Here is a 20105-nt window from a genome sequence, read left to right as displayed (position 1 = left end):
TTTCCAGCCAGTCTTCAAAAGCAGCTCCAGGTACAACATATTGCAGTAGCATAACCTGTACCCAGCCCAAGCTCTTTCCATCTAGGAAGGTTTTGTGATGCTGAGGCCACATGGGCACAGAAATGAGCACACCAAGGGTATGAATCTGATTCTGTAGTGGGGGTGAAACCACTTTCAGAACATGTCGAACGTCACCTTCCTTGATGGTAGCAAAAGCAGATGTTAGGCCTTAGCTAGACCTAAGGTTTATCCTGGGATTGTCCCGGGGTCATCCCTCTTCATGTAAATGACACACAGGATATCCCGGGAGCAGGCAGGGATGACCCCGGATTAAACCTTAGGTCTAGCTAAGGCCTCAGAGAGGTTACTAATGTGCACTGGTTGGTACTTGCTGGGTGTGGATAAAGTAGTCCGTGTTCTTATTTTAAAAAGTTTAGACAAACTCATGGGGGATAGGTGTTAGGGTGGCCACGTGTCCTCTTTTACAGAGGATTATCCTGTCTTTGAAGGGTTGCCAAAGGACTATTCTGTATTTTGAAGGCATCTCCTGTTTGAAGGGTTGCCCAGTCCAAGGCCAATTTAAAGGCTAAAGAAGCATCAGAAGGGAGAGCCGGGCCTTGAAGTAGCTCATCCACAGCAGACTGAGCAAGGCACACCGGCCATTTGGTCACAGTCTTCCACACTATGGCGAGATGTACTGGATTCCTTTTTAAACTATAGTAATTATTTCTACATTTGCATCTGTAATATAAATTAGCATGTGCAAAGTTTATGCAAACCATTGCCCTCCTTTTCTGGATGATGGTAGTTGTAGTTGAGCAGCATCAGAAATGACACACCCCTGTTCCAGCACATGGTGGGAAATGAAAATAATGGCTAGTCTAAGGGCATGTCTACACCAGCCATTTATCCTGGGATCGCCCGGGAACATCCCTGCGCATGCAAATGACACACAGGGGATCCCGGGAACGCGCAGGGATGATCCCTCTATTTTCCTGGGATAATTCTTAGGTGTAGAAAGGGCCTAAGTCAGCCGGTGCTGCTCATAGCACTGCTGCCTGCTGCCACTAGGTAAGCTGTGGATGGGGGTATGGGGCACTGGCAAAGGATGAAGCCCACCATAGGTCATTTTGCTCTGCCCCTCCCCCCACCCACAAACCTGGAGCCAGCCCTGCATGGGGGCAATATGCTTGACTTGGGAGCAATATGCTTGACTTCATTTAAAAAAAATCTGGCTTGCACTAAACATCACTGGGTGGCTGCATTGACCTTCCATATTAATTTCCCACAATGCCCCTGAGGTAGCGTCACTTTGAGTCTAGGTGGTTTGAGTCACCTGGTGATGCTCATAGTGCCTCTCAGAGCACTCCTGCCTGTTGCCACCAGGGCCGGATCTACACTACTGCTTTAAAGCGCTTTATAACAGTTTTATAGTGCTTTAAAGCAGTTAAAGCGCTTTATAACTGTTATAAAGCGCTTTAAAGCAGTAGTGTAGATCCTGCCCAGGTAAGTCCAGTGGGCACAATGACAGGTAAGAGTGGCAAGAGATGATCCTTCAGGTAACTTGGCCCCAAGCCATTTAGGGCTTTGAATGTTAATACCACCATTTTGAATCAAGCCCAGAAATGGATTGTCAGCAAGGGCAGATGGGAAAGTAATGGCATAATATGATCATGTTGGCCATCTAAAGCCCCATCACATCTAGGTAGAAACGCGTGGCTCCCGTTGCCCCGATGTCGCTTCCTGAAAACAGGAAGTAACGAGGCCCATTCAGTCCGGCAGGAGAGAGCAGCAACCAGACTTTTTCTGGTGGGTAGGTGGGTGGGTTGCGGCGCATGGAAGGTCAGAAGGGGTGGAAGACGCACAAGAGGCAGACGACATCATGTCAGCAACCCAGAGCATGCAGTAAAACACTCATCAGAAGGAGCTTTTCCTGTTAACAATAAACTTCATCCCACGTACCTGCTTCCCTCGGATTATCCCCGTAGTGCTAAATTTCGCGGTTGTTGTTGGTTTTGCTACCAGGCGACAGCAATCCTTTGCATACCAGGAAGTGAGTTTAAGGGGGGAAATGTAAAAAAAATCATAAAAAATCAATGGATGCCCAATTCAATTCAAATTTGGTATGCTTAAAGCTCTCCCTAATATCTATTACTGTGCCAATTTTCATGTCTTTATCTTTAAAGCTTACGCAGATGTAAGCATTTCTTTAAAATCCTGCTCCAACGCCCCAGTGGCGTCTCGGAAGATACGCTCAAAAGGTAGGGGCTAAATACAGCGAATCTTTTTGCTTTATTGCACAATTAAGGCAGGATACATGGGAGTACTTCACAATAAAAGCAGATTATAAGATGGAAAACTTCTGAGTCCTTTGTATGCAATTCGCAGTGATTGCACAGCATAATGCTGGTGTGATAAAGCTCAATCTCGCTGCCCTGTTTTGGACCAGCTGAAGTTTCCAGACCATTTTCAAAGGCAGCCCCACATATAATGCATTGCAGTATTCCAGATGAGAGGTTATCACTTGTGTTCTTCTTTAGAATCATAGAATAGTAGAGTTGGAAGGGACCTATAAGGCCATCAAGTCCAACCCCCTGCTCAATGCAGGAATCCACCTTAAAGCATACCGGACAGATGATTGTCCAGCTGCCTCTTGAATGCCTCTAGTGTGGGAGAGCCCACAACCTCCCTAGGTAACTGGTTCCATTGTCATACTTCTCTAACAGTCAGCAAGTTTTTCCTGATGTCCAGCCAGAATCTGGCGTTTTGTAACTTGAGCCCATTATTCCATTTCCTACACTCTTAAAGCTCCATCTGACAAGCGTTTTATTGCACGCTCGTTACTGGGTACTCACGGAGTTTGCTCAGGTCCCTCACATGACATTGTATGCCTCCTGCACCCCTTCCACCCCTTCTGGCCTTCTTTGAGTGACCAAAAAAACCCCACCCCTCATTAAGTCTGATTTTTTTTTAAACTCGGAATTGCTGCTCTCTCTTGCTGTGTGCAGGAGAAGCAGTGCCATTAGAGCAGCAGGCTCAATGGGCCTCATACTTGTTCTGTACTTCCTCTTTTGAAAGCGGAAGTAACTGAGGAATGAAAACATGGGTGGAGAAGCGAAGGTACAGAGTGTGTTAACCCAGGGGGGATCTACACTACTGCTTTAAAGCACTTTAAAGCGCTTTATAACAGTTTTGACAACTGTTGGGGACCAGGACACACTGCATATACAGGTTTCAAAACATTTTCAAAGTGCTTTAAAAGCAGTAGTGTAGATCCTTCCCCCATGTATGATGGAGCTCTTAGTTGCCAAGAAGATCCATTTCAACACACACACACACACACGAAACTGCTCCTTTTAGCTGTAAAAATGATTAGAGGCATTAAACACATGGAGCCCTTACTGGGAATAACAAAGGCATCTTTGCAGAGGGAAAATCCAAAAGTGTGAGAGAAATCTGTTAAGAAGCCTCCCTTCGGCTTAAACAGCTTTGCGTCCCTTCAGGTCAAAGAACTGGGTCTATGCTAAAGCTGTGAGAGGTGAACAGTAGTTCAGTTGTTTCAAAGAAATTGAGCTTGTTCTCTAACCACCTGTTGCATGTGTGTGACCATGCCTGAGAGCCTGAGTCAGCAAATAGCGCACAAAGGTATCGCTGCAGACTCTTCTCATGTTCTGTGAGGGGGGAAAGAGCTCCCATTGTGTCACTTGGGGGCAGACAGAAAGGAGGGATCCATTAAGCTACAGAGACCTTCCAACAGATCATATTCAACCTCTGTGTAAGTTACAGATGCCCTCTAACCAACTGCACTGGTATTGGGTCTCTTGAGAAGATTTGAGACAGAATTTATCTCAGAAACGTGGGCAGTGGTTTTTTAACTCTTCTTCAGCATCCAAAAAGTGACATCTTTGGGAGAAAGGTGACCATCATGGCAACCAAGAAAGGCCTTGAAAAGGCTTGCCTTGTGAATGGTAGAATTGGCAAGAAGTACTCCTTGACTCTCCACAGGTAATCAACAATGTACCTATTTTGTGCTATCAGTTTATGTTTGGAAGAATACTGAAACAAGCAAGTTCATTATTGCTTTAAAACAAATCTCAGTTCTAGGATTGCTGTGAGCTGTAACGTTGCTTACTTCAAAAGTCTCATTAACATGGGATAAGTAAATTATGGATTACAGATTAAATGTTTTTATTATATTTTCCCATCCTATATAATTTTAAGCCACTTAACTTAAATATTGAATTTAATGTATTTAAAACTTTAGTTCCTTTTTACTTAAACTTGGTTCCCACTCCCTTTTCCTATGATAGGTTTCCTTCCAAATATTTCTAAGGACAGAATCCTATTGGTGTTTAGACAGACAAAATAATAATAATCCTACAACTCCCAGCATTCCCCAGTCTGTCAATGAACTAATTTGGAACTTATTGTACTTTGAACAAAATGGGAGTTATTTCTGGGTAAAAGAAAAAATGCATTGGATCAGGATGGTCTTACTTTCATATATTGGAGAACCTGAGGAAACGAAACACCCTGGCAAGTTCTAAAGCCTTGGTAGGCACTCAGCTTGGAGCATATAGAGACTACAAAGCCAGCTCTATGAGTAGTCAAGAGCTGTCCGTCTCTCCTCTTGCTTATCACTCTGTCCTTCAAAATGGATTCCTCCAAAGAGGGAAGAAAACAAAGCGTCCCTTGACTTTAAACTGTTCAAGTGCCTCATGAATGCTCAAAGCCAGTGTGGTGTAGTGGTTAGAGTGTTGGACTGGGAGTCAGGAAATCTGGGTTCTAGTCCCCACTTGGCCATGGAAGTCCACTGGGGCAAGATCTACATTACCACTTTAAAATGGTTTGGTGTAGATCTAGCCTGGGTGACTTTAGGCATTCAAGAGGCAGTAGATAGCCATCTGTCAGGTATGCTTTAAGGTGGATTCCTGCATTGAGCAGGGAGTTGGACTCAATGGCCTTATAGGCCCCTTCCAAGATCAGGACAATTGTAGAACAGGTAGAGTGGCCACTTAGGTATCACCAAAAAAGAGGACAAAAAATGATATAGTTTTGCATAGCACTTGCATATGAGTGTGTGTGTGTGTGTGTGTGTGTGTGTGTGTGAAAATGTAGAGATAATTACTGCATTTTAAATACGAATACAATACACGTGACCATAGTGGGGAAGGCAATGACTAGATGACGTGTTTGTTGCCCAGGTGCTAACAGTTGATGGAAAAAATGAAGCCACAATGTGGGAAAGGGTTTGAGTGGGTCACACCTGAGGTAATGAAATGAAGCGGGGGAGGCACAAACTATCATTGATAAATGTACCCTGTAAGTCTATACATATGTGAATATCTGCATTTATCATCAAATTTATAACCATCATACTCATTTTTGTTATTTATCACAGTCACATCAAAGGAATATTGACACACACACTCATCCATGCCTCACTTCAGATTGATGGATTTTATATACCTCCATCTGAGTCACACTGTAATGATATCAATGGTTCATCGACCCCAGTCAAGGGCAGACAGAAACAGTTCTGTGCTTAGCAAATTTATTGTAGCATAGGAAGCCCAATTAATTGTAAAAAGATTTTGGAGAGCATTATTGGCACGTAATTGATTCAAGGTCCCTCTGAATAGTGGTTCATAAAACAAGCAGGCCAATAAATTAATGAAATAGAACTACACAAACAGCACAGGCTTCGAAGGGTTCGGACATATATACACCACAGGCTCAAAGTATTTTTAATGGGTGTTTGATTTTTAAAGAAACATAAATTCATTTCCAGTTTGACATATAACCTGCATCTTAAGGATCTCAGATGTCTTTGCTTTGATTAAAAGAAGCCAGGCTCTAGTCCTTGTAGCTACACAGATGAGCATGAATGTATGTGGTCAATGTCGGATAAAAGCCTAGATGCCAGAGGTAGGCAGACAGAGCTTGCAGGGTTGGGGGCTTATATTTTATTCATCTTAGACTGTAAGGCTTACAGAATGTTACTTTCTTTGGCACAGAATTGGGGAAGGAGGCTAGTACAGGGAGAATACGCAGCCCTACTTACAAATAACGGGGGTAAATTTCAGCTTTCTTTTCCTCTACCTCACATAGCAGTGATCTGCTGCAGAATAATTCAAATACCACAAACCACCACGAGGAAGCAGAAGATCCTGGGTCTTGTTCAGTGCGTCACTGCCATACCTACTCAAAGGCCCATGAGAGCAGAAAAAGAGAGCAATGCAAGGCCAGGCGAAAGCTTTGTGCAGCATCAGTTGTCTGCATCATCTTCATGACTGCTGAAATCATAGGTGAAAATTTACTATTGTTGTCTGTCATGTGTGTGTCTGTGTGTCCAGATCTACACCAAGCAGGATATAATGCTTTGAAAACGGTTTGAAAACGGTATATGGAATGTGTCAATGGGCCCTAACAGTTGTCAGTGCACTTCAATACCATTATAAAGCAGTAGTGTAGCTCCTGCTACAGTGCACATGTGTCTATTGAAGAAACAATTGAAGAAATCTTAATCACTATATCAGTGAGAGGCTGCAATCCCATACACATTTAGATTGGAGTAAAGCCCATTGGACATACTCAAAAAGTAAGCCACATTGGATTCAATACTCCCAAGTAAACGTGTATAGGATTGCAGCTGTATTCATTTCTCCCTTTTTTGCAAAGGTAGTCTGCAGGGCTAGAACTGGAGGGTGGAAAATTTCCAAAATCCATGCTGCCTTCATACCTTTATTAGACCAACCAAAAAAATCACAGAAAACATTTGTGAACTTTGGGTTGGCCTAAGAAAGGTATTACAGCAATATGGAAGCTCTATTCAATTAAGCAGGTCCTGGGGGCTTTGGGAAATATAGGATCTCTCCATCTCCCCGTCATAATGGCTGTGTCCAAACATAATAATAGTCCATGATGGGTTAATAAGCTACTCCCAGTAGCTTATCTTCTAAATAGCTCACAATCCCCTGGTATGCAAATGAGCCAATAAGCTACTGTGAGTAGCTTCTTAAGCTACTGTGTGTAATTTGAATCACCCCTCTGCCCCCTGTTCGCTTCTGTCCTCCAACCCGAGCAATGGCACTGTTTTACCTCCGAACCGCTGGAAGTTTGCAGGATTGGGACAAAACTTCTTACACAGTGTCCCCCAGGCAAGAGCCTCTCAATCTGCCACCAAACCCATGCGCAATAATGTAATTCGATGTCTCTTGTTGAGGATGTGACTGAGGGGCGGTCCAGTCTTCTCCTCACATGATTCTCACTGTGATTCGATGAACGTCTACACAGGGCTGTAGCTTGAATCTGTTGTGCAGTTATGCGTGTCATTCATTTGGCTCCAGGTGACGATCCTTTCGGGGTATTGCTGCGTGCTTCTTAACTCCAGTTAGTCATTTGTTGAAGCGGCGCAAGGTGAACAACCTCATATAAACAGCAGGCTGAAGCCTGGAAGGTGTTTGAGTGGCCAGATGATTTGTTAACAGCAGAAGGCTTTCTTTTTTCTTTTGTGCAGCATTTCAGTTCTGGCAATGACAACCTAAGCAGCAAACAGGAGAGTTAAACTCTGTTAAACCAGTCATCCCATGCTGGTAGAGACAGCAGTCTCTGGGAACTATGGCAATGAATGAGCCATATTTTAATTTTTTTAGAAAAAAAATCAGTCTAGACTGCCCTTGCTGGATGATTGACGACTGACTGACTGACAATTCCTACTGCTGTGTTTGTGGGCAAAGCAATAAACAGTTGCTGTGAGTATCACTCAATCACAAGTGCCATTAGCTGGGAGCTTCATTACAAAACAATGAAAGAAGTTGCTATTCTGCACGAAGCATTTATCTTTAAAGTAAGGAGAGAAAACGTTATCTTTCCATCCCATTCTTAAGAGCAAGTGCAAGCGATAGTGTCTCAGGTCCCCTTCTTACATGACATTGTTGGCATGGGAAAGAGGCACGTTAATGGGCTCTTGTAGCTTCTTATGTTATCCTAGGGGCTTTCTACGAAAGGTTGTTAAACCGCTCTATCTACTTTCCCAGAATTGAGCTCCAAGTGCTACACAAAGAGTGTTTTCTTTCCTGCTTTTCTGCTACATAACCTCTAGGTGGCACTGTGGTGTAGCAGAATAGCACAAATATGCACATTCACTCTTGTCTAAAACAAACAAACAAACTCTTTAAAAACAAAAGCAAAGGAGGGTCATGATGTCATCATCTAAAGAACCTCTGAACAACCATGAGTAGGGAGTGACAAGTGCGCAATAAAAACCTTGCGCAGAAAAGCTCCTAGTGGAGGGTTGTTTGAACCTTAGGCTTGGGAGCAAATGTGGTCCTCCTGGGTCCTTACTTGGCCCTCTAGGTTTCTTTTCTCCAACCACCAATAATTTCATGGTTCCCTTGCTTTCATGTGCCTCCTCCCAATTATTAAGGTTTGAAATGCTTCTCCTAAGGCTGGTATTTTGTGTCCTTTCCTTTGTGCCCTTGTTCCTATCTCCTTTTGCAGTGTCCTTCTGCACAAGTTCTCCAAAATGGAATTTAACCTTTGGGCTGAAAGAGGTTCTGCAGCCCTGTCCTAGTGGCACAGGAAGGAGACATTCTGCAGTATCTACCATGCTGCCCTAATAATGCAAGAAGGGGCTCTATGAATGTGAACTTTAGGATGGAAAGATTCTGGTTCAAAGATAATCTCAGTCATGAATGGTCTCTCCCACTCCCAAAAGTACTAACTGAACAGGCCAACATCAGGGATGGGCATTGTAGGCACCTGCAGAGATGCCTCCACACCAGAAAGGGGCCCACTTCCAGTCCCTAGTGCCTCCAGGTAAGGAGAAGGTGCAGTAACCTCCAAAGTAACCTCCAAGAGAGCCAGTGTAGTGTAGTGGTTAGAGTGTTGCACCAGGACTCTGGAGATCCAGGTTCTAGTGTAGGGTGACCAACTGTCAGGATTTCCACGGATTTGTCCTGGTTTTTGTTCTTTCCATAGTGTCAGGGAGGATTTTCTATAATTTTCAATAATATCCTGGAATGACACACCTTCCCCTTTAAGGCTGCCATTAGCATGGCAGGAGGGAATGACATGCTTTCTTGAGGCACATCATTCCCCCACCCCGAGCTCCAATTGAGGTCTTAAAGAGGAAAGTGGGTCATTCGTGGACTTTATAGAAAAGGCCCCAATTGGAGTGGATGGTGGTGGTGCAGAATGAAATCCTTTCCCCTCCTCCACTCCAATCGGGTTCTTTAAGGTGGCGGGGGAATAACGTACTTTCTGCAGGACTCAGAAAGCTGCTTCCCGACACACACACTATGTGTCCTCTTTTTTGGTTTCCCAAATATGGTCACCCTATTCTAGTGCCTACTTGGCTATGAAGCTCACTCTGGTGACTTTAGGCCAGTTCCTGACTCTCAACCTAACCTACCTCGTGGGGTCATTCATTCATTCATTCATTATTACATTTATATCCCACCTTTTCCCCTCTTGCAATGAACCCAAGGCAGCTTTTATGGTCCTCTTCATCCTCTCCATTTTATCTCCACAACAACCCTGTGAGTTAGCCTGAGAGTCAGTGACCCACCCAAAGTCACCCAGTGAGCTTCATGGCTCTGGTTTTTGTTTTGAGGATAATATGGAGAGGAGGAGGCCTATGTGAGCCACTTTGGGTTCCTTGTGAAATAAAAAAAAGCAGGATATAAATGTAATAATAAAATAATAATAATAAAAATGCCTTGCCACCTATATTTCCTCCTCTGGGAGCTGGTGCCAGTTGATCAAGCAAGTGGCTGTGGCAACAGCAGTGAGGAGGAAGTGAACCCACTCAGGCCAAGGGGCCCACTGAGAGGACGTTGCCCCAAGAAAGCACACCCAGACCTGCACTGCAGTCTTGTCTTTCTCTCTTTCCATTCCCTTCCATCACTTCATTCCTTGCCAAAAACCCATTTTTAAAACAGCAACAAATATTTGAACAATAAGAGCTTTTCTACACAAAACTGTTAACCCGCTGTATCTACTTTTGGTTTTGTCACAGAACTGAAATCTGAGCACTACACCAAGACCATTTTCTTTCCTGCTTTTCCACTACATAACCTCTAGGTGGCACTGTGGTATAGCAGAATAGTGCAATTCTGCAAATGGAAAATGCAGTTTCTTTCACTTTTACAGTTAAATATCCCATTTTCCCTGCTCTAAAAGAACTCGCCGAAAATGCTGTGTAAAAACAGAAGTGAAACTGGAGGGATACAGCATCATCTAAACAACTCATAAACAAGTAGGGAATGAGAAACACATTATAAATACCTTGTGTAGAAAAGTTCAAAATTGTACAGAACAAAGAGCAGTTCTTTATCTGATATAGTAGCAAAGTGTGCATTTTTGGCACAATATTTGTGTGAGAGAGTATGTGTGTAGGATGTATGTAGCTCTGGCCTGGGAATATAGCTCTTGCAGTTAGAAGTGAAAAGAATATTCAGATATGATCGCAAGAGCCCAAGCAAATGCATTATACTCGGAAGAACCAGCATCCATTGTAACATTCCTCAAGGCATGGGTCAGTTACCACTGCAAGGGAAACATATGTTATTCTTCCCCAACCTGATGCCCTTCAGATGTGTTGGACTACTATCCCATCATCCCCAGCCAGCATGGCCAAAGGCCAACATCTGGATGACAACAGGTTGGAGGAAGGCTGACATATAGTTTCAAGTGGTGGAAAATCTACCCCTCTTCTGTGTCCTTTGTGCGATTCTTTAAAAAAGCTATTTTGTTTGCTTGGGGTCAGAAATCAACATGGTTTGCTTTGACCCAGGTGGCCACATCGCAGGGAGCCTCGCAATCATCACGGATGCTGCCCACATTTTGGTTGACTTGATGAGCTTCTTGATCAGCATCTTCTCTCTGTGGCTGTCTTCTAAACCTCCCAGTAAGAGATTAACATACGGATGGCACAGAGCAGGTAGGCACTAAATGTCATGAAGTATGACCATGCAAGATAGGAAAAGTTCCTCCTGTTACCAATCAATAGGATGAAGAGATCAAACACCAATTGTTGCTCACTCAGCATCTAGTTTTTCTGGTGAGCCCCACTGAGAAGAGGGGGGAAACAGATGTGGCCACCATCTGCTGGGTAGCCTGTCATCTGGGTTACAAGTCCTGTTACTACAGTTGCCATTTTGCTAACATCTCTTTTACCTTTAAGTTACCAACTTGGGGCAGGGACAGGCAGGGGACTGGATTTGAACTTGGGGCCTCTCGGCTGTTGACTGCTCGTAAAGACCCTGGCAAAAGATATGTGATTAATATTTGGGGAAGCACTTCTAAAGTAATTCAATTTTCTAAGGGATATTTTTCCCTCTCACAACCAGTTATGTGCATGCCATCTGTGGTGGTATCCCAATGTGGAATGCCATCCCCAGAGATGCTCACCTGGCACTTAAAAAGTGGCCCCGTTCAGAAGACACCTTAAACCATGGCCTCATTCACCGTGGTTAAAGCCATGGTTTAAGGTGTCTTCTGAACACAGCCTGGCTTTCTGGCTTAACCACCATGGTTAAAACTGTGGTTTAAGGTGCTTCTGAACAGAGCCAGTGACAGATAGATAGATAGATAGATAGATAGATAGATAGATAGGTTTTTTTAGTGTCAAGGGAAGACCTCTTTATTTTCCCAGGTGTTTTAAGATCATTTTAAGTTCTTCAGCATTTTTAGCTCTGCTGTGCTAATGTAACATTTTGCTGTTGCTGGTTTTATTTAGTTTTGTACTGTGGGTATTGCTGTTTATTTTTCCATTTGGTTTTCTTGTTCATTACTTTTTATGGTTTTTAACTTTACATGCTGACCGTCCAGAGGGCATTGTTAATTGTATGGCATACAAATGATGTAAATACATTTTATTTATTTTATTTATTTATTTAAAACATTTCTTGGCTGTCTTTCAGGGCAGATGCTCTCCCAAGGTAGCTTACAGCAATAAAATTCATAAAAACAATTTAAATATTAAAAGCAATAAAATATAAACACAATAAAATAACAATAAAAGCAGTAAACGCCAACAATAAAAACCAGCAGCAACAATAGCAGCAACAGCAGCAGTCATATCATAAGAAGGCCATGGTAAAAATATTTCAAGGCCTTCTTAAAAACCTGCAATGACAGAGCATGGCAGACCTCCAATGGCAGGTTGTTATAAAGGTGTGGGGCCACTGCAGAGAAGGCTCTCAAATAAATAAATGTGTTGTGGCACTTTAACTGTCATGGCTTCCCTAACGAAATTCTGGGAAAATGGAGTTTGGTGAGAAAGCTGAGAATTTTATTTATTTATTTATTTATTTATTACATTTTTATACCGCCCAATAGCTGAAGCTCTCTGGGCGGTTCACAAAAATTAAAACCACAATAAAACACCCAACAGGTTAAAACACAATTACGAAATACAGTATAAAAAGCGCAACCAGGATAAAACCACACAGCAAAGTTGATATAAGATTAAAATACAGAGTTAAAACAGTAAAATTTAAATTTAAGTTAAAATTAAGTGTTAAAATACTGAGTGAATAAAAAGGTCTTCAGCTGGCGACGAAAGCAGTACAGTGTAGGCGCCAAGCGGACCTCTCTGGGGAGCTCGTTCCACAGCCGGGGTGCCACAGCGGAGAAAGCCCTCCTCCTAGTAGCCACCTGCCTCACTTCCTTTGGCAGGGGCTCACGGAGAAGGGCCCCTGTAGATGATCTTAAGGTCCGGGTAGGTACATATGGGAGGAGGCGTTCCTTCAGATAACCTGGCCCCAAACCGTTTAGGGCTTTAAATGTCAATACCAGCACTCTGAATTGGGCCCGGACCTGGACTGGCAGCCAATGAAGCTGGAAAAGGACTGGCATAATGTGATCTCACCGGCCAGTCCCTGTTAATAACCTTGCTGCCCTATTTTGTACCAGCTGAAGCTTCCGGACCGTTTTCAAAGGCAGCCCCACGTATAACGCATTGCAGTAATCCAAGCGAGAGGTTATCAGAGCATGGATAACTATAGCTAGGCTACAGAATTGAGATTCTTACACAGTACTACACTACCCATGGGTGCCTGGTGCAATGGAATGACCATCAAAATAATCGAATAGTAACAGCTTTTCATTGACTTGACCACATATTTTAGGGAAATTATTCTTAATGGTTATTTGAACTACTAGAAATTCTTGGAGCTTTCCTGTCAATGATCGTCATTTGGGTGGTGACCGGTGTGTTGACATATTTAGCCATCCTGAGGCTGCTGCACCCACATTATGAAATTGAAGCTACAGTGATGCTCATTACATCCGGCTGTGCCATATTAGCCAACATAATGTAAGTTCTGCTTTTATAATGATGATGATGATGATGATTACAAACGAACATCGCCATGTCAATAAAATGTGATTTCGTAACAGACAGCCACCTTTTATAATAATTTATTTTATGAGGCTGTGCATATGTACCTTGGCATATCCCTCAAAGAAATGGAGCTCTCCTAAACTGGAATCAGATGGGTGAATGCTTTGTAAACTTTGGATAGTTACTCAGGGCCAATTCAGATAATGCAAATCCAGTGACTGGGTTCACACAAGATGCTATCCCACACTCAGTGGTTGAGTGTGGGTTGTTGTTGTACCATGGGTTATGGTGTTGTCTGACTGCAGCCAGGGTGGCTTGTTAACCATGATGTGTGGCTTATTTTTCTCAAACAAACCACCTTGAGAACCCAGGGTTTGTTGTTGGGTGATTTGGAGTGGTTAGCAAGTCCCATTGCATGCTTAACAAGCCACCCTATGGAAAGCATGCTACAGAAGCACCTTGGCCAGCTCCTTTAGACTTCTGGCTGGCTCTGACTGAAACCTGACATGGATTCATTGCCCCACTGACATCGGAGCCACCAGCCTCCACTGCTAGATGGTGCTTGATAAATTTAAGAAATGTAGAACAGTAGAGTAGATTGTAAACTCTTCGTGGCTAGTACATTTGACAATTGGGAAGACAACAGGAGATCAGAAGAGAAGAGGGAGAAAGAAGTGCAGCAAGGTAGGAGTGCTTTATACATACTTAAGCATCACTGCAGTTGGGCACAAGATATAAGGTTTCAGCAGTCCAGTGGGAGGGAGGGAGGGAGAGAGAGAGATTTATCACACCAGCATTATACTCTGCATACACATCGAATTCAATGCAAAGGATTCCTATGACGCTTACCCTATAATCTGCAACCATGACAGATTGCAGGCAAAGTACTCTGATGTGCCCCGCTAGGATTATGCTCCCCCCCGCCCGCAAAAAAGTGACAAGAATAGGATCGCTGAAAGTGCGATTCTTCTTATACTCCGAGCGGACACTGGGGCACGTGGAAGGAAGCTAGTGCTGAGGAGAGGGACGGAGGGAGGGTGAGTGGCGGTGGCAGTGAGCCATTGTATGGTATACCAGCCTTACTTTGGAATAACCCCCTGGTATGCAGTGGGGTTTACTTCTGAGTAAATGCGCCTGGGATGATATCCGCGTGTTGGTTGGGCTCTTTGGACAACAACAACAACAGGGATCGGTGGGAGGGTCAGGTGTCAGAGACAACAATGAGGAAATCCTGTCTCGGTTTTCTTGAGGGGGAGAAAGAAAAAGGAGGGCAAGAGAAATCTGGTCCCGCCTGCTGGGGAGGGAGATGAAAAGTTAGTGTTCTTCCAGTAAGCAGGTTCAGTCTCTCTGTCTACACAAATCCTCCTTAGAGAGCTGCAGGTGTATGGTTTTAACTTTCATCTCAATAAACTAAAAAACGAAACAAAAATCCCTCCCGGGGCACGCGCCGCTGAGTAGGAGCAAGAAGAGGCACGGAGGCGACAAGGCACCTGAGCCCCGGGGCACCTGCAGAAGCAGCCCCCTGGTACACAGTGGGGGTTACTTCTGAGCTAACATGCCTATGGTAACTGTGTTTATACTGACAACAACCACAGGAAGTTTTCCTACGCTGTGGAAACAAAGTGGGATAATTCAAGGGAAATGGGTAGGTGGGATGAAGCTCAGAGAGAGAGAGAGAGAGAGAGAGAGAGAGAGAGAGAGAGGGAGGGATTGCCCTGCCTGCCAAAGCCCTTCCCTTTAACCCTTCCAACTAGGATGTGCAAACAATGCCTGTGATTACCTTTGACCTATGTTCAAGAAATAAGAGAGGGAATCACTGACATAGGGTTTACTATGGCATGACTCATGTTACAGTACACAGAAATTGTATGTTTTATGCTTATTTTAAGGGTTTTATGCTTATTTTAAGGATTTGTTTCTGCACTTGTGTGTGTAGCTGTGCAAAGGAAGTGTTGTGTCTTCCTTGTAATTTTGATTGACCTATAAAACGTATGTACCATTTCCAAAGCTGCCTTCACAACTAAAGCACAGGTTGAAACAATACAAAAAACAGTGCAACAGCAATGGGAAAAATAACAACACCTCCAGCAAATAAGTAAATGCAGCAAAATAGATTAATAGATCGATTGCAACCTGATTTTGACAGCCTTATCAATGACTTGCTGCAAATGCAAAAGGGCAAAAGAGGAATGATCTCACTGATTCTTGCAGACTGAGCCTGACGCTACACCAGACGGGACACGGAAACTTTCCCGGTGCCCATCAGGCCTGTGACCACAGATCAGCTCCTGAACGAATGTTGGCCTCAACCAATGCCAGTGTACAAGCTGCTTTTGTTCATGCCATTGGAGATCTGTTTCAGAGCATTAGCGTGCTAATTAGCGCACTCGTAATCTTCTTTAAGGTCGGTTTTATTGAGTTTCCTCACCTTCATTGCAATTAAGGATGCAGCTATTTTCATTACAGAGTAACCATTAGATGTAGTTGGCTCTGCCTTCAGGACACATGTTGCAATTTTTAGGTGATGACAGTTCCGCTCATTTCTAGAAATAGAAGTAGCTGCTGAAAGCACAACAGATTTTTCATGTCAGCATTAACTTTGTAAGGAGGATAGTGTGTCTCTCTTCACTCTTCCTTTCCTCACGTTGTCTTTTCTTGTTTACTTTCTTTCTCTTCTTTAACTGTAGTAGCTTAAGGCCTCTATACTAGGGCTGGCCTGGCCCAATGGACAATTCGGAAATGTTTCACAAATGTCAATCTTTTTTGTTTGAATTCTCCTTTCTTTTCTCTGGGAGTGGTGGTGGTGGTGGATGCAAATTTATTTCAGGAGTGTAGAATCGGATCGCCAATGCAATCAGTGGCCACCTTTCTTTTCTTCATTGAATGCCTAGTTTGGAGGCACCATTTGGGAAAATCAAAATGGCTGTGATTATCAAAATGGTGGATGCATTTTGCCACTCTGAAGGGCAGGGCACCATTATACTGGACAGCAGTTGAATCACAAACTTGCCCAACAATGTTTGTCATGCCAAAGACAATTATTGGGGGAGAGGCAGCTGTTTCCTGCAGGACTATGATTTATTTATTTATTTATTACATTTTTATACCACCCAATAGCCGAAGCTCTCTGGGCGGTTCACAAAATTTTAAACAGAATTACGAGAATCCTCCCCTCCCCCCTTTTTTTCTTCAAATCATACAATCTTCAGGATCTTTGAGAGTCAGGTTATACGTTTGAGAAATAATAATGACAAACTGGGATTATAGGTTGGTGCGAGGAGATCTCCTTTCTGAAGCCGTTACTTCATGCTTGTTTATATGTCTGACATATTTTCCTTCATGGCAAGTTGTCAGGACCTAGTGGGTCTAGAACTGTGAACCTTCGGTTGTGTGGGCTGGTGCCCCATGTGATAAGTTATGGAACCACATGCTAGAGCAGCTTCCTGGTTGTGAAGTATCCTCATGCCCTGGTCTGGCCATTGACACCCCCGCCCCCTTGAGCAGGAGTTACTATAAAAGGGCTTTCACTTCGTGTTAGGCCTTGCCAGAGCAATAATGTTCTCCTTGCTCAGATGTACATTCCTTGTATTGCTCTTTGGTTGTGATATCAATGTTTATCTTCTTTTTTTCTAGCCAGAATACAAAATGGCTGACCCAATCTGCACATTTGTATTTTCCATATTTATTCTGGGAACCACCATCACTATTTTATGGGACATTTTGCTTGTGCTGATGGAAGGTAAAGTTTTGTGTGTGTGTGTGGAGACAATGGTTTCCTACAGAATCAAATTTCACAGAATTGAATTTCTTTCTTTTTTTGTATGATGAATATTAAGGTGGGATGTGAGATGTTATTCCACACATGTTGCCATTTATCTGCCCACATGGAATATCGAAGAAAGCTTAAAAAATATCAAAGAAAAAACCAACATAAATAAATAAGTATAAAATACAACAATAAAACACATAATAAAAGTGATTGTATCCACAATTCTAAAACATTGTGTCACGAATGCTTGCCTAATAAGGTTTTCAGTTTCTTGCATGAATGTACAACACTAGTTACACCCTATGAAGGGTGGTAACTTCAGTTTTGGTAGGTCTGTGAATCCATTCTAGGTTTCTGTCAGAACCAGCCAGAACTGTGAAGGAGCTATCCAAGGTGCTGATTCCTACTGCCAAAATATGTTCAGCATGTTCCTTTAGAGTTCTGGCTGGTTCTGGCTCCTTTAGGGTTCTGAGTGGTTCTGAATGAAACTTGGCATTGAAGTATTTAGCATTGATGCCTCTTTCTAGAAAGGTAGTTAAGCAGAGAAAAAGAAAAGGCAGAAGAGAACCACATGGTAGGCTACTGAGATCCTGTGCTCAAAATTCCCAGGAACTAACTAATTGCAACACTGCCTCATTCCAGTAATTTGCAGAAGATATTGCAATATTCCCAACAGAATTAATGTAGTTTCAGAAAAGCCTTTAACTAGAGGAAACCAATGCTCTTTTGCGGGAAGAAAGAGAAAAACATTTACCCCCTGTTCTGCAGGGACACCAAAGGGACTAAGCTACGATGCTGTAAAAGAGAGAATTCTAGCGATGGACAAAGTGGAGTCTGTCCACAGTTTTCATCTTTGGTCTCTGACGATGAACCAGACAGTCCTATCAGCTCACATTGTCACAGGTCAGTACATTTCTGATGAAAAGAGAATCAGTCAGAGAATTTCTTGTGAAGCTTGTATATGTTGATGTAGACACACTATTTATCTGTCCCCATTATTTGTTTATTTTAAAAGGCTGCACAGGAAAATAATTTTTAAAATCTTATTGACATGGATCTTAAAAGTTGCAACCTCAATCTTTTTTCCTTTTTACTGCAAGTACATTCCAGCAGTGGAGGCTGGTGGCTCCAAGGTCAGTGGGATAGCGAATCTGCTCTGGGTTTCAGTCAGAACTGGTCATAACTCTAATTGATGGTGCTATATAAATAAATAAATTAATAATAATAATAATAATAATAATAATAATAATAATAATAATAATAATAATAAGTAGGGTGACCATATGAAAAGGAGGACAGGGCTCCTGTATCTTTAACAGTTGTATTGAAAAGGGAATTTCTACAGGTGCCATTTGTATATATGGAGAACCTGGTGAAATTTCCTCTTCATCACACCAGTTAAAGCTGCAGGTGTCCTGCCCTCTTTTAAAATGGTCACTCTAGTATAGCTCCTGCAGCTTTAATTGTTGTGATGAAGAGGAAACTTCACCAGGTTCTCCATACATACAAATGACACCTGCTGAAATTCCCTTTTCAATACAACTGTTAAAGATACAGGAGCCCTGTCCTCTTTGTATGGTCACCCTATCTAAAGGAGTTACTTTAGAATTGTGTCTGGTTCTGACTGAAACTCAGAACGGATTTGCTAACCCACTAACATTAGAGCAACCAGCCTCCACTACTTCTCAGTGAAGTCCAAGGGAGTTACTTCTGAGACCTAGGCCTCATCTACACCAGGCAGGGTATTGCACTATGAATGCGGTATGAAAGTGGTGCGTAAAAGGCAGGCGCCACACTGCTGCTTTATAGCAGTATTGAAGTGCACTGACAACTGTTGGGGCCCATTGACACAGACCATATACCGCTATACTCTGCTTGGTATGGCTCCTGCCTTTTATATACTGTTTTCATAGTGCAGTATCCTGCTTGGTATAGATTAGGCCCCAGTGTAAAATAATAATGAGTGTGGGCTGAGTTCAAATCTCAGCTGCAAGGTGGCCTTGCCTATTATAGTAGCCACAGTTCTCTGATCATCCGCCCCTTCAACCCTTCCATCTGCAATATGGATAACAATACTGATCTAGAAAAGGAAATGGAAGCATATACTTAAAATTTAAAGGATCAGTTATGCTTGAAGTATTCATTTCTTGAAAATAAGGTTGTTTTTTTCATTTTCCAACAAGCTATAATTCCATGGGGAAATTGTTTGTCTTAGAACTGTACAATGTACACAATGAATTCTTTATGTCTGTCTCCTGCAGTGGATGCTGCAGACAAACAGCAGGTTTTGAATGAAGTTACTGAAGTCCTCTTTGGAACTTACAATTTTCACGCAGTCACCCTTCAAATTGAACCCAAAGCACACCAGAAACCAGACTGTATCTTCTGTCAAGACCCAAGTGACTGAGGTTATCAGGTTGCACTAATAATCAGCCCTCTGATGGGCTAATTGCTTCTACATGTGCTGGATGAATCGAGATTCTTGAACCCAAAACCAAGTGGAATGGAAATCCAGGAAGCCTTAAGTAGATTGCAGTATGATGATTTTATTTGTTTACCGCTGACATTAGAGTTGGGATGAGAAAATCAGTCTATTTCTGATCTGTGTCACTTCCACTTGTTTTTACCCATATGTCCGTTAAATTCTGTTCTCACATTTATCTGATTTATATAAGTATGAAAATTCAGATATAAATAAGTATTTAAACACATGTATTAAAATATATTTTCTCTCAAAATATGCAATTCAAATATATCTAGATTCCCTTTTCTATTTTGAGCCAAGAATTGCACTGGAAAGTTTAGAAAGACTGAAAGTCAATAAATAAGTTCCAACCCACACATTACTTTAGTAGATGCTGTACCATAATTTGCAAAAATCAAATTCCTCAAGCATCCTTTGGTACAATGAAGGGAAGGAGAGGATTCAACAATTATGCACCCATCAACAGGTACCAACATTGTGAATTCAGAGCCTACATGACT

At 42.6% G+C, this 20105-nt stretch overlaps 1 protein-coding gene across 1 annotated transcript; it reads left to right on the top strand.

Annotated features, from left to right (window-relative positions):
* The first annotated feature begins 3925 nt into the window (after positions 1-3925).
* On the top strand, positions 3926-19527 carry SLC30A8 (solute carrier family 30 member 8). The gene is made up of 8 exons (XM_063131325.1): positions 3926-4005; positions 6112-6308; positions 10799-10945; positions 13171-13324; positions 15563-15755; positions 16985-17090; positions 17889-18023; positions 19382-19527. Exons 1-8 carry the CDS (start codon positions 3926-3928, stop codon positions 19525-19527), a joined length of 1158 nt encoding a protein of 385 aa, XP_062987395.1.
* The last annotated feature ends 578 nt before the right edge of the window (positions 19528-20105 follow it).

The sequence above is a fragment of the Elgaria multicarinata genome, chromosome 7 (assembly GCF_023053635.1).
Source record: "Elgaria multicarinata webbii isolate HBS135686 ecotype San Diego chromosome 7, rElgMul1.1.pri, whole genome shotgun sequence".
Taxonomy (NCBI): Eukaryota; Metazoa; Chordata; class Lepidosauria; order Squamata; family Anguidae; genus Elgaria; species Elgaria multicarinata.
The sequence above is the reverse complement of the archived record's forward strand: the minus strand, read 5'-3'. Positions and strand labels throughout refer to the sequence as shown.

Bases quoted from the DNA above. Each gene is read 5' to 3' on its own strand.
- SLC30A8 (XM_063131325.1), top strand. From the start codon at position 3,926: ATGGCAACCAAGAAAGGCCTTGAAAAGGCTTGCCTTGTGAATGGTAGA. The intron at 4,006-6,111 runs GTAATCAACAAT...TACCTCACATAG, and splicing joins TACTCCTTGACTCTCCACAG to CAGTGATCTGCTGCAGAATA. The intron at 17,091-17,888 runs GTAAAGTTTTGT...CCTGTTCTGCAG, and splicing joins TTTGCTTGTGCTGATGGAAG to GGACACCAAAGGGACTAAGC.